Source organism: Chaetura pelagica, unplaced genomic scaffold (assembly GCF_000747805.2).
Source record: "Chaetura pelagica isolate M959 unplaced genomic scaffold, ChaPel_1.0 scaffold638, whole genome shotgun sequence".
Lineage (NCBI taxonomy): Eukaryota > Metazoa > Chordata > Aves > Apodiformes > Apodidae > Chaetura > Chaetura pelagica.
Window position 1 is genome coordinate 1 of NW_009954298.1, and position 12578 is coordinate 12578.

Consider the following 12578-nt stretch of genomic DNA (forward strand, 5'->3'; position numbering starts at 1 on the left):
AAAAAAAAAAAAATCACACACTAAAGAAAAATAAATAATAACAAAAAAAAACATGTCGCAGCGTGGACACCCAGAACGTGGCGGTGCCACGCAAGAACCAGGGGCGGGGCCACGCAGCAAACATGAACACAGGTTGCTTTGCATTCTCCTACCACTCAGCGCAAACATTTACTGTTATCATTTTAGGCACACGCACACATATCCGTATATATTTTGAGGGAATAATTAATGCCTTCAGCCACGCCCAACTTTTATCCCCCAGGGGACAGTGCTTCACCTCATGATTAAAAAGGGTGCAGATGTTTACAAACATATAATCAATACCTTTGACTTTTCCTTCGGTGTGACTTTAACTTGCACAGCTGTGAACTGACACCATTACTTATATCCAGAACTTGGGCAGAATTCGACAAGGGGCTTTTTTTGAATGTTACACAATTCTAAAGGATGTCTGCCCAGGAGACAGACCCTCCCGACCCCCTCCCAGGGAAATGCACCAGTGAAAGCCAAACCCAGGCCTTCAGAAGACCCGTGAAGACACTGAGGGGAAACCATGTAACATCCACCTGCCTCTCTTTTTAAACCCTTGGAACAAATACCTACCTCCTGAAGCACACCTCATAAACTATCTGCTACAGCTCTTGACAGTTACATGATAAACAATACAAGGCAATTTCTAATTTATAACATTTTAACTTTCTTCAAGTTTCAATCATGATAGCAAATCAGTGAGGGAAGAAACCCACCACATGATTTCAACTTCTTTTTAAAGAGTCCGGAAAGACTCTCCTGCCAAGTCGTGAGGTTCAGACTGGATCCCCTTGCTTTCTAAACTCCTTCTCAGAGAGGAAGCTGGGGGCAGCTGGATCCACCCTCAGCCCCCAAATGCAAAAAGGAGCACAGACCATCAGCTCTGCCACAGTTGGCCAAACTCCAGCTGTTCAGCTGCAAGAAAACACAGCCAACAATCACCAGAGCTTTGGAAAAACAAAACAAAACGAAAACAACAAACAAACAAAAAAAAAAACCAAAGAAAATCACACCCCCTCCCCCCCAGTGCTGCGATACATAAGGCTACCACAAAGGACTGGCCCAGCTGCTAATGCTTTTGGCTGTACCAAAGCATGGGAGGAACACATTTTTATGATGTCCCAACTGCTACAACTGTCACCGTTTGACTCGGGTCCAACAACAACGCTCTCGATCCCCTCCCAGCCAGGTAGGGAAGGAGAGAGAGAAAAAGAGAGAGACTTGGCTGGATTGAAAACTAAACTACACAGCTTTAATTAAACACTAATGATATAAGAAAATATATACAATTATATACAAATATGTTCAGGTATGAGCAAAATCCTCTAGCCTTCCTCCGCCCCCAGCAACTCCCACAGCACTCCCCTGAGCTGGGAGAGTCCCGTGGAATCCCGGAGCTGCTGCTGGAGAAAGCGGAGGGCGTTGAGGGTCCCGGGAACTCGAGCCTAAGGGTCGACGGTGATGGATGAACAGAGTCCTCCCCGGACGCCGGCCATGGACGGAAGAGAAGGGAAGAAGAAGGAAGGAAGTTGTCTTCTGTGATCTCTGACCTTCCTCTGAGCTTACGTAGCTCTATGGAATGGAATATCTCTGGCCAGTTTTGCTGTCTGTCTAACTCAGCCTCCTACGGGGGGGTCACAGATCTCCCCATAGTGTCTAAGCCGGCAGAGTGCAGGTGCAGCCTTGAAGCCTCAGTAGTTAGAAAAACATTCCAGTGTCTTATCAGCCTAGCAGAGCACACTGTTGCTAGTTACAAGAAAGCTTACTGAAGGAAAAAAAAATCAGCAAAAGGAAAGTTTGCTTCATCCTGGCTCAAACCAGGACAACTGAGACAGTGTAAGGACCAGCAACACCACCCATTTCTGGAGCATGCCCTGTGCAGGAGTCTTTAGAAGGAAATTCACCTTTTCACTTTCCTGAAAAAAAAGGGAAAAAGTCTTGTTGCTGGTGACTTTGACTGCTGAGTACATTGTCTCTTAATACTCGCTCTGCTGGGGAGCTCCTAAAACACAACCTCTTGGAAGGCAAAGCGCTTCCAGTTTGGAAAATCACTCCCCAGCTGACGACTGTATCACGTGCCGTGGGGCCACGGTCCCTGCTCCTTCCAGTCAGCTCCCAGCAGCCCGGGGACGAGAAGCCACCCTCGACGGAAGCCACATCAGCCAACTGGGATAATCCTGCAATCACCAGGTTCCTCTTCATCTGCTGCAAGAAAACACAGTAACAGCCGTAAGCATCACAGCGGTCAACACAGACCTCTTCTGCAGCAGCCCCTTCCTCAAAATTGCCCTGGCCTTCCCCTCGCCTGCTCCACACAGATTCCAATACCAGACACCGCAACCATCGTTGCTTGTAGCACCCAAGATTCCAAAAGACACAAGATTACTGTTGTGTTTGTGGAAAGGCACTGGCCCCATGCTCCCTCTCCCTACCACCCCAGCTCACCTCAAATGCCCATCAGATCCCAAAGGCACCCACATACCCAAAAGGTAAACACTTCGCTGGGCTGCCACACGATTCTCTGCTCTTAAACGCTGACCCAGCCAATTCTTGCCTTGCGTCAGACCGCTTGCCAGCAGGCACCTCCATCCCCCGAGCCTGCCTGAAGCACCTGCACAACACAAAGCACAAGGCACGTACTCAGATGCTGCCTGAAACAGCAGCCTGCCCGCAATCATTCCCACCCCCTGCTCCTTCCCCTTGGATGCTCGCCCGTCCAGTTGCAGCCATTTACACGTTGCCACCCCCAGGCTCACATACCACCTATGAACACAACCAAGGGACGCTTCGATACTGACCAACAATGTGACACCTGAAAACTAAGTTGCTCACCTTCCCCGAGTCACCTGCACTGCCAACATCCCGCTATGCACCTTCAAATTAAAAAACCCCACACCTAGAAGGCAGTCAGCACAGCCAACAGTTCCACCTTCGCTCGTCCCTCTGCACAGCACAGCACCTCAAAACCTGCACCCAGAACATAAGGCCAGAAAAGCGTTAGCTAGTCAGAACCACCTGCGGTCCTGCCAATACTCCAGCGCTGGATGCCTGCCCATTTTCATCCGGCACTCTGCTCCCCTCTTCCATGCCCTTTGGTGTGCAGCTTGTTGCTCTGCATCTGAAAAAAAACCCAAACCAACAATATAAAGCATGTCACCTTGATGCTGTCATGCAGCTTGACGAGACTTGAGCTCTCTGTACTTTTTGCAAAGGCACTCTAATTACAGCTAAACTAACAAATCCCAGCTATCAATGAAATATATCAATGAGAATGAGCGATAGGACAGCAGTTGACAGAAAGCAGGATTCGAGGTAAACAAGGCAGCTCGACAACGAATACATGCTTTAAAAGCCAATGTGATTTGAATGCTTAAAAAATCTATATTAAGACTAATAGACGGAATTGAAGACACGTCACTGCGCCTGAGTAGCCATTGTCCTGCAGTTGCCGGTTTTGGTCATGGGGTGGCAGCAGAGAGCAAACCCAAACGTCCCATTGCGCATGCGCAACTGCTGAGATGGCCGCACCAAACTTTAGCCTACAGTAGCGACCATGAGACGCGTTATTGCGCATGCGCCGTTATTGAGCTGCGTTACATAGCCCTGACCACTGGGAGGCAGCACCCCCTTAATTTTTCTTTTGTGAGCATCCCTGAGCGGAGAACTGACCCTACTCGGCCCTATTTACACCATACACGGAGAACGAGGCTTCCTGTGCAGAGCTTGTTACTCAGGTAAGATACTGCAAGGTGCTACCGACCATCCTGTGCTGCAGCCCGGGCAGAAGCTGGACATGGAGCAGATACGGCACCAGGCCGGGGCAAAGGGGCAGGAGGGGTGCGGGCAGAGGAATAAGTTTTTGGAAGCCATACAGGTAGGTAGGCGAGCAGAGAGGTCGACAGAGGAAAGGAGGCAGACAGACATCCGGAGAAGAGCGGCAGAAATGGACCAGGACAGAGGCAAGGATGCACGACTTACTGCAGCTCCTGATGCCTGCAGGAGACTTTCACCACCTGAACACTTCAATGTGTGCCCCTGCCCCTTCCTCTTCAGCACTGCTGCCTGCCTGACCCTTGCCCACTCAACAGCACACAGGGGATGAATGTCTCAATGCTTCTCATCTGCAATACACGATGGCTGACGCACCGAACTCCCATGCGTGAGGGGGCAGAGGCACTCGCGAGGGGGACTGTTCCTGGACAGCTCTGTCCCCTTGCACTAACTTCAAAACCTCTCCCTGCAAATCCCAACTTGGTCCCCTCCCCCAAGCCCCGATCCCTCAACTTCTTTCAGACGGCTGGGGGTCTGAATCCATCCTTGACAAAAATAACAGCACCATCTAAATGAGATGTTCCTGTAGTCACCAGGTTCCTCTGCATCATCTGTCAAAAATAATCACCCAAAACAACCACCACACACATACAAAAACCCAAACCCGAACATCAAAAAACCCCCAAACAAAAAGAAAACACCACACGCGCACACAAAAATCAAAATGGTGACAGCACTTACCATGGCATCAACCAAAACTAACCCCTTTCGTAACATGCTCCAAAGAGAAAAACCAACATACAGGTCAGGCCACCATCCAAACAGTGGGAATTTTATGTGGTACATAGAAATATGTTGGGAGGGTTTGTGGAGAATGCTTGAGGAGCTCATCAACAAGGATTATCAGACAGAAAAGCCACTATCAAGCCCGGGGTGATAAATGGTCAAAGAGCCCAAAAGAATTCTGTAATGGAAGCTGAAATATTTTATTAAGTACTTGGGGAATGCAGAGGGAGATAGTGGGATACCTACTAGCAGATTACACCTGGGGCATGAGCAAGAACAGCACGCTGCTGGTCTCTTGACATTCCTGAAACTCTCCAGATGCTCAGAAAATATTTTTCTTAGAATGAAGACAAAAGCAAGTTGCAACTTTGGAAACAAAGGTTTGGAAACAAAGCACTGGCCATTTTAGTCAGCGTTTTGCATGTCTTTTGGCAGCTCCACAGAGGGAGCATCCTATTCATAGAAACACACCAGTGTCCCAGCCTGATGGGATGGTAACCAAGGAGCTTTCACCTTCCCATAGTGACCCTTTTCCTGTCAAATGCAAAAATCTAAGGGTAAATTGCTACAGTAGCAAGCTTTCATCCTCCCTCCCAGGATTTGCTTGGCAGACACTGGGTCTGGGTCACTCTCATGACCCACCAGAGCCCCATAAAGCTCACAGTTACTTCTCCCTCTTGCCCAGCTCTGCCTTGGTCTCAAAATTTCCAGTGGTGCCACCACTGCCCCCAGACTGGATAAGCTGAGCGCTGTGGAAAATAATGGCTAATAATAAGCTACACTGTAAGATGCTGTGCATGATGAAGCAGGTGCTAAGGAGAAGACTGATTAAGGAACTGATTTTGGTCAAGTGGCTGTAGATTTTTTCCACTTCTGCTGTAACAGAGCACTTTGAGACAGGTGCTGACAAACATATGTCCCATCCCTGAGGCCTTCCCCTCGGCTGGCAGTCCTGTGAAAGCTGTCCAGAGTATCAGGTTGTCTTCTGTCATGAAAAGATAGAACTCTGATCTGGAAAGAATTGGAACTGCCCATGGAACGCTGTCAAGACACAACATCAGATAGTAATTTGCTGAGGAGAGGATGACCAAGCCTCAATGTTATTTGAGATCAGTATTGAGAAATCAAAGTTTGCAGCCGTGGCAGCAGCTGCTGTCTCTTAAATGTTACCCTTCACAGGGCTTGGCATCCTGAAGTGTAACAGACTGTTTAGTCCTTGTGGTGAGTGAAGGGGGGCCCAAGGAGCTGAAAAACCTTGCACAAATCAGGGAGTAGCTGCTCCTTTTGCTACCTGTGGATATATGTGATTCTGCAGATACCTGCAGGCACATGCCTTGTGTGTGCACTCTTCTACTGTCTGTCATCGTCCTTTCAGTGCTGTGATAATTTTTGGTGCCAATCAAGGGTGACAGAGGAAAGTTGCCTGTCAGTTACCTTAATCAACTGAGGAATCTTGGCCATTAGCCCAAAGTAAGTGAAGTAACTGTTATCTTCAGCTGTTTTCAAATAAGCTTTGTGCATTAGAACTAATGACCAAGAGATAAGTACTAAGAAAATAACTTATTTTTAATATTTAGTTTGTTTGTGTTTAGTTGCTAAAATCTTGTCATTTCACATACCTTCAGGCTGTGAAGCCTCACCTGAGCAGCACATGCACTCTACTCCTCCTTATCCCCCTCCTCAACTAGGCAGAATAATTCCATGATTAGTGGGCTGCACTCCCCTACTCTTCTTACACTGGTTTAATCCAGGTATAGCCCTACTAGCTTTGGAGGTGTAACTCCTTTGGCCAAAGGGGGGTGAACTGAGACATAGAGGCATCTATTTTCAGATACTGGCCAGTGGGAGATTATAGGCATGATCCTCAGCTTCCCTGAAGAGGAATAACTTCCAAAAGGTGGAATGAGGGAAGTCCTCTGATGTATCAGCTTGTTTTCTGCAATGCTGAATTGTAATTCCAAATGTTATCAACAGGGCTGTCCAGGAAGACCACAGTTCACAGAAGCCAGTAACATATCCAAGCTACCTGGAATAGGAACCTACTTTCCTAATATGGTTCTGGCTTTTTAAAGAGGCCTTACAGCAAACTCAAGCCACATCCACTTCCTGTCATCCCAGTTTTAGCAGAAGAGTGTAAAGAGCCTTTAAGGCTTAGTAGTCCCAGAGATTGAATAGCTTGCCCAATGACTACAGGAAAGTCAGTGGCAGACAGAACACTGGAGCCCAGTTGCTAGTCCCTGCTGTGACTGGTCTGCTAACACAAATAAAAAGAACTAGAGGAGTTCATAAAACAAAACAAACTTACAAATGACAGCCAAAGGGGAACAAAACTGAAGTAAGGAAATCCAACAGCAAAGCACTTACCATATGCAGCTGCAGCACACAACTGATTTTATGAGCTGTGCCGGTCGGCAAGCGACACACTGGGAAATCATACAGAGGGCACCAGCAATCTTTCTGCATGTGCACTTGCCTTCTGGTAATAATCATGTTTCACATAGTAAGTGCAAAACCCATGGTCTTTTGCATATGCGTCCGTGTGGTTTGCACTTGCTTTGGCACTGCAAGTCTATGTTTTTTTTGTCATGTTGAAGCACAGCAAAACACTCAGGGATATCTGTCTTTAAGAACAAAGCCAACCAGATGTAAATATGGACACAGGCATATGCAACTTTTTGAGTCAGAGTTCAAGTGGACATGTATTCAGTTCAGTGATGCAATCATTCCCTCTGCTTTGTCTGATGCTGTGAAGCTGCGTGCTTAAACCAGTGCTTTTACAAATGGTATTTTTCAGCTCCACATTGTCACTGCCAGTCATTATAGCATGTTTTAAATATGTAGGCTGATTAATTCAAGCTGTCTTGTTGGCAGCAACCTAGAACTTTGAATCTTGTTCTCTAACTGCATTGGTTAGAGGATTAATTAATACTGATGACAGCAAGCAGTAGTGAACTACAGAAGATGATAGGGACCACTTGCTGGTATACAGTATGGTCTCCCTGTGTCTCTCCAGCTGTCTTGCAGGTTGCTGCTTAAACTCTGGTAGCCTGAAATCTGTCAGAGACAGCGAAAAGTGGCAACATAGGCTGGCAAAATTCACATCCTAATAGCTGGGTGGTTGGTTATAGTCATCAAGATTCCAAGTCTCAACCTGTGAACGTGCCAAGAGCTGATGGGTTAAGCTGGTGGTTAGGATGGCATGCTGCCTTATGAATGGTCCCAGTGTTAGATGTACTTCTTCTGTTATAGGAGTACTGAGAGCTCCCAGTTCTGCCAGATGCTGCCCAGTAATGCACAGGGTAAAAAATAGTCCATTATCAAAATAGCTGACCACCATATTGGGCAAGACAGTCAACAAAAGGTGCTTTACCTCACGGGATGTTATTAGCTGTATTCTGCATACAGGGGAACTAAAACAGAGGAGGGATGAAGATGACTAGTGCAACGAGGATGTCTGTTACAGAGCAACTTGGGCTTTTGCCTGTAGTTTTAGAAGCATCTGGCCTGGCATGAAAAATAAGAAAACTGATTAATACATTAAATATGAATAATAAATAAACCATTTCCCACTCTTAATCCATTGCACATCTACATCCCGTCTATACAGTGCATTTCTAACTCCTTTGGGACCAAATCTTGGTGATGGTTATTGTTACTACAAAAGGGTGCTTTCTGTAATAAATGCCAAGACTGCCACTTGCAGAAAAAGCCTGACTTGGCATCCTGTAAGTCACTGGCACATCTCCTACTGACTTGGCCAGCAGGATCTCACCCAAGCCATCTTTACAAAGCACAGGATCTGGCAATGAGCAGAAGCTGATTGATAGCTTTCTTTTTTTAGCTGTTTTCCCAGTACAGAGTGGAAAAAGGCCAACCCAATCAGAATCAGCAGAGGACATGGGGATGTCAGGAAGAAGCTTAGCAGAGAACAAATGGGCAAAAGTGAAGATACTACCACATGAGCTATTTATCGCAGGGAAAATTTATTCTGTACTTTCTCAGAACACTCCCAGCTGGAATACCAAGGAGAGGAACAGCGCTGGTTTTGGCATATAGATTTAAGCCAGGATTAGGATAAACTGAGGAAGGACTGGCATAATTTGAAGAGCCCATGTTTCTTTTGTCAGACGAATATAAATATAATATTTTTCCATTGCAGGTCAAATGCAGACTTGCTACAAACTTGGCAAGCTCCCAAGCAAACTGCCTTCACACTGCAGTAACCTCTTACTTGTCAGTGTGAAGTGCATGCCCATGCAGATGCTTGGTTTGAAAGTCTGAGAAACTTTTTGCTAAGGAATAATTGCCAGAAGGGACACAAATTGTGACATACTTTCTCTGGACTTAAGCTCTTAAACAATAAACACTCTTGCTACAAGCCTTTCTATGTGAATCTTCTCCAAAGGAAGGCACTTTGCCAGTCACTGGGAGATAGGAAGTCAGCAGGAGGATGAACAGATGCCTTCTGGGATAAAAAGCCTACTACATTTTTCCTCTGTACTGAAACACGAGGAGCTTATACAACACCACACACATCCATTCCTCATCCTCCTGCCTGCTCTTCAGCACTTTGTTTTAGCTTCTGTTGTCACTTCTTTACTCCTCTGCTACTTTCAGTACCAAAATCCTACGGATTCTGCTGCTCTTTTGGCAGTGGTGGAGAGTTACAGTCTTAGCCTCTTGGTGGACTGAATTTTGGCTGGCAGCAGTATGGAAGTTTCCAGTACCAGGGCTGTCCAGCATCTGTCACAGCAAGCCCTTCAGACTCTTCTGATAGCAGAGAGCAGGGCCTTCAGTTACTTTACAGAATTCAAGGTGCAGTTTTCAAGTTGTTGAGGAGAGGGGAAGTGAGAGAGGGGAGGGAAAGACAGACTTGCCCTGGGAAGCAACATGTCACAGGAGGTAAGCGTCTCTTGCTTCAGCCTGATAAAGGACACCAGTAACTATGTGAGAGCAAAAGATAGTAAGAGACATGTAAAACATGACTGTGACCAGGGCTGGTGACAGCTTTGTTCTCTGACACCTCGCCAAAAGCAGCATTCCCACAGAGAAAACATTTTCCATCCCAGTGGCTTAGCTGTCAGAGAACACAGCAATTGCATCTCACTGCCTTTCTGGAAGGAAAGTCTCTCTTTCTTGATATTGTTTTTCCCAAGCCAGGGACAGCTTCCTTGCTGGCACTGATCCCAGCCACCCTATTGGTTTATGAAGCTTTGCCAGCATGGTGAAAGCTGTGTCTGCCGTTGGAAGTCACTGGGCAATGAGGTATGATACAAATTTGCTGTGTCGTAATTAATCAGCATGCTTTGTGCAGAATGAGACTGAGGAGCTCCAAGTCATGTTTTCCTGGGTGTTTCCTCTTCTCCTGCTGGGAGCTTTTGCCAAATCAGATTATGAGGATTTTATAGTCCTTGTCTAGGTTTTCCACATGTCATATATCTTCAGTCAGGTTTTTCCTTCCTCTAGAAATCCTGGATGTAACCACAACACAATTTTTATTAGTTCATCCTCCCCATGATGTGCAGCCAAGCCATGTTATCAGCTAATTTAGCTGGAATTTTATGATCTTTGAGGTTCTAAATTGAGTCTAAAGACATCAAAACCAAGAACTCTTTCTTGCTGGCAGAAGAGAGTTTATTTCATCGTAGCAGATAAATGTCAAGAAGTCTCATTTGGAGAAATGGAGAGAAGCAATCAGAGTTTGTTTTAACGAAATGGCATGTTGCTGCTGTTCTAGGACAGTTTTTCTAGTACTCCAGATTGATTCTAAAAAGGTGGTGAACATGAGTGCTCAGGGAACTATTGAGACCTCATAAAGTGAAACACACCCATTGATCTTGGCCTTGGGGCTGTGGCTCAGACCTGAAAAAATGTCCTTAATTGCTCCCACTTAAAAAAAAATCCTATTTCCTGATAGAATTTTATTGAAGAAATAACATCTGGTACTGATGCAGAGAGAGGAAAGGAGAGCTGAACATCACATTCCTAGAATGATTTGGACATCAAAATTTCTTAGGTAAAGTTAAGCTCTGAAATCTGTCGTCTTTACATCTTTGAATCATATCATTTGGTTCAGGCTTCACTCCTGGTGTTGACAGGCTTTTGGAAATTAATACATTCCCATGCAAGAGCTCAAAAGGAGACTTCAAACAGGAACTGAAATGTGGGTGTGCTTTTAGATTACTGAAGTACAAAGCCAACTCCTCATTTGTGGGAGGGCAGAGAGACAAAAGGGAAGGTTGTACGTTAGGAAACATCCGAATTGTTGGTATCCTATCTTGTACTATAAATTATTCTAAATGCATGAATGAGAGGCAGCTTTAAAAAGACTAGATTTTTTAATGATTATTCTATGGTTTCTAAGTCTGGAAACAACAAATGAATTTGATTTTCTTGGCTTTGTTAAACCCTTCTGAGAGTGGGTTGAAAATTTTCCTTCAAAACACCATTTGACCTAGAACTGAACTTTCAACCAGACTGATAATCTGTGAAAAAGTTTAAGCCCTCCTTAGTAATTAAAAATATTGTAAAAAATCAGTATCTTTACCATGGAAGGAGGAATATTTTCCAAAGAATTACAGTAGTAGTACCATTAGATAACACCTGATAGCTGTTAACAGTCAACTTTAACATTCACACACATACATTATTGTTAGAAAAGGCTGTAAACGTTAAGAAATTACCTATGAACAAGTGGTAATTGACTTCCACTGTTGTTGTTATTCCAGAGTTTTACGCATACTGACTTAAACCCTTTGCAGCCTGGAGGTGGGTTTAAAAGCCAAGGCAAAATTCCTTCAACTTTCCCTGCCCATTCTAGATTTACAGGCTCACCTACTTGCTGCTGCGTGTTAAGAGAACAACTGTTGACAATTGTTAAACGATGACTCCTTTCTGTAAGTAAGCAGTCATTACCTTGTAAGACACTGGCATTTTTCTATGGCACTGTTTCACTGCTGTGAAATAGGTCGCACAGAAGAGCTTGGGTAAGAGAAGGGGAGGGCAAGGAAAAGGAATATGTACAGTGGTACAGGAAAAATGCAAGAGCTATGTTGGTATTTAAAGTTATCAATAGCTTAGATAAATGAGTAAATATTATATACAAATACACACACATACACATGCCCTCAGAGAAGCGCAAGTTTATACATACAAAAATTACCAAAAAGCTTTAAACTACAGTGTGTATCTTTGTCCTGCTTCACTCCTGAAAGGTTCTAACACAGAGCTGCAGGGATTGGTTTGGAAGGGACCTTAAAGATCACCTAGTTCAATTATCTCTGCAGTGTACTGCAAACATCTGGGAGTCTAGGCATGCAGGTAAATGTATATGTAAGTTAATTAGCTTGATTCAGTAGATCTTGTATAGTACCAAAAAAGTTGTAGTTACCTGACATAAAGTGCTAAACATATACAAGCTAACTCTGATGGTAGAAATTTGCTCAAAATATCTTCCAGATTTCCTTTTCCTATGAAGCTTTATGCTTAAGGTATTCTCTTGTGCTGCAGTAGGTGATAAAGAACAAACCTGAGAGCGTTCCCCATCATGGCTCCTGCTAGTTTCGCAGAATTGTGCATCTCATCGCTGCATTCCATGCACACACGGGACCTGCTGGATGATTTGGCAGTTTAGCACTAATGCCTTTCGAATCACAGCCTACAGTGGGAAACGCCTTGAGTGAGGGTGAGCGTGGTGGGTGTGTGCACACGTTTGTGTGCATGAAGGGACAAGAAGGCCTTCAGCACGTGTGTCTAAAGGTGCACGCCTGTGCCTTTCTGTCTCTCTTCTCTCTTAGAGCATTCTCCCCTCCCCTTGCCCCAGTGCTCCTCCTGGTAGAGATAAGCTGCCCTTTAGCATTATCATCCAAGCAACACTGCAAAGACCAGACTCTCGCTCCTCCTCCTTGTTACTCCCCTCCTTCACCTCCCTTCTGCAGCGCGACGCCGCGGCCTCGGCCCTCTCAGGCCGTCACAGCCCCAGGCAGCTGTGA

At 45.3% G+C, this 12578-nt stretch overlaps 1 protein-coding gene across 1 annotated transcript in view; it reads left to right on the forward strand.

Annotated features, from left to right (window-relative positions):
* Positions 1–3823: 3823 nt before the first annotated feature.
* The window catches only part of SMTNL2 (smoothelin-like 2), a 22127-nt gene continuing 13372 nt past the window's right edge, over positions 3824–12578 (forward strand). The window contains exon 1 of the mRNA XM_010003811.1: positions 3824–3904. Coding sequence (XP_010002113.1) covers positions 3824–3904 — 81 coding nt within the window. The remainder of the gene's footprint in view (positions 3905–12578) is intronic.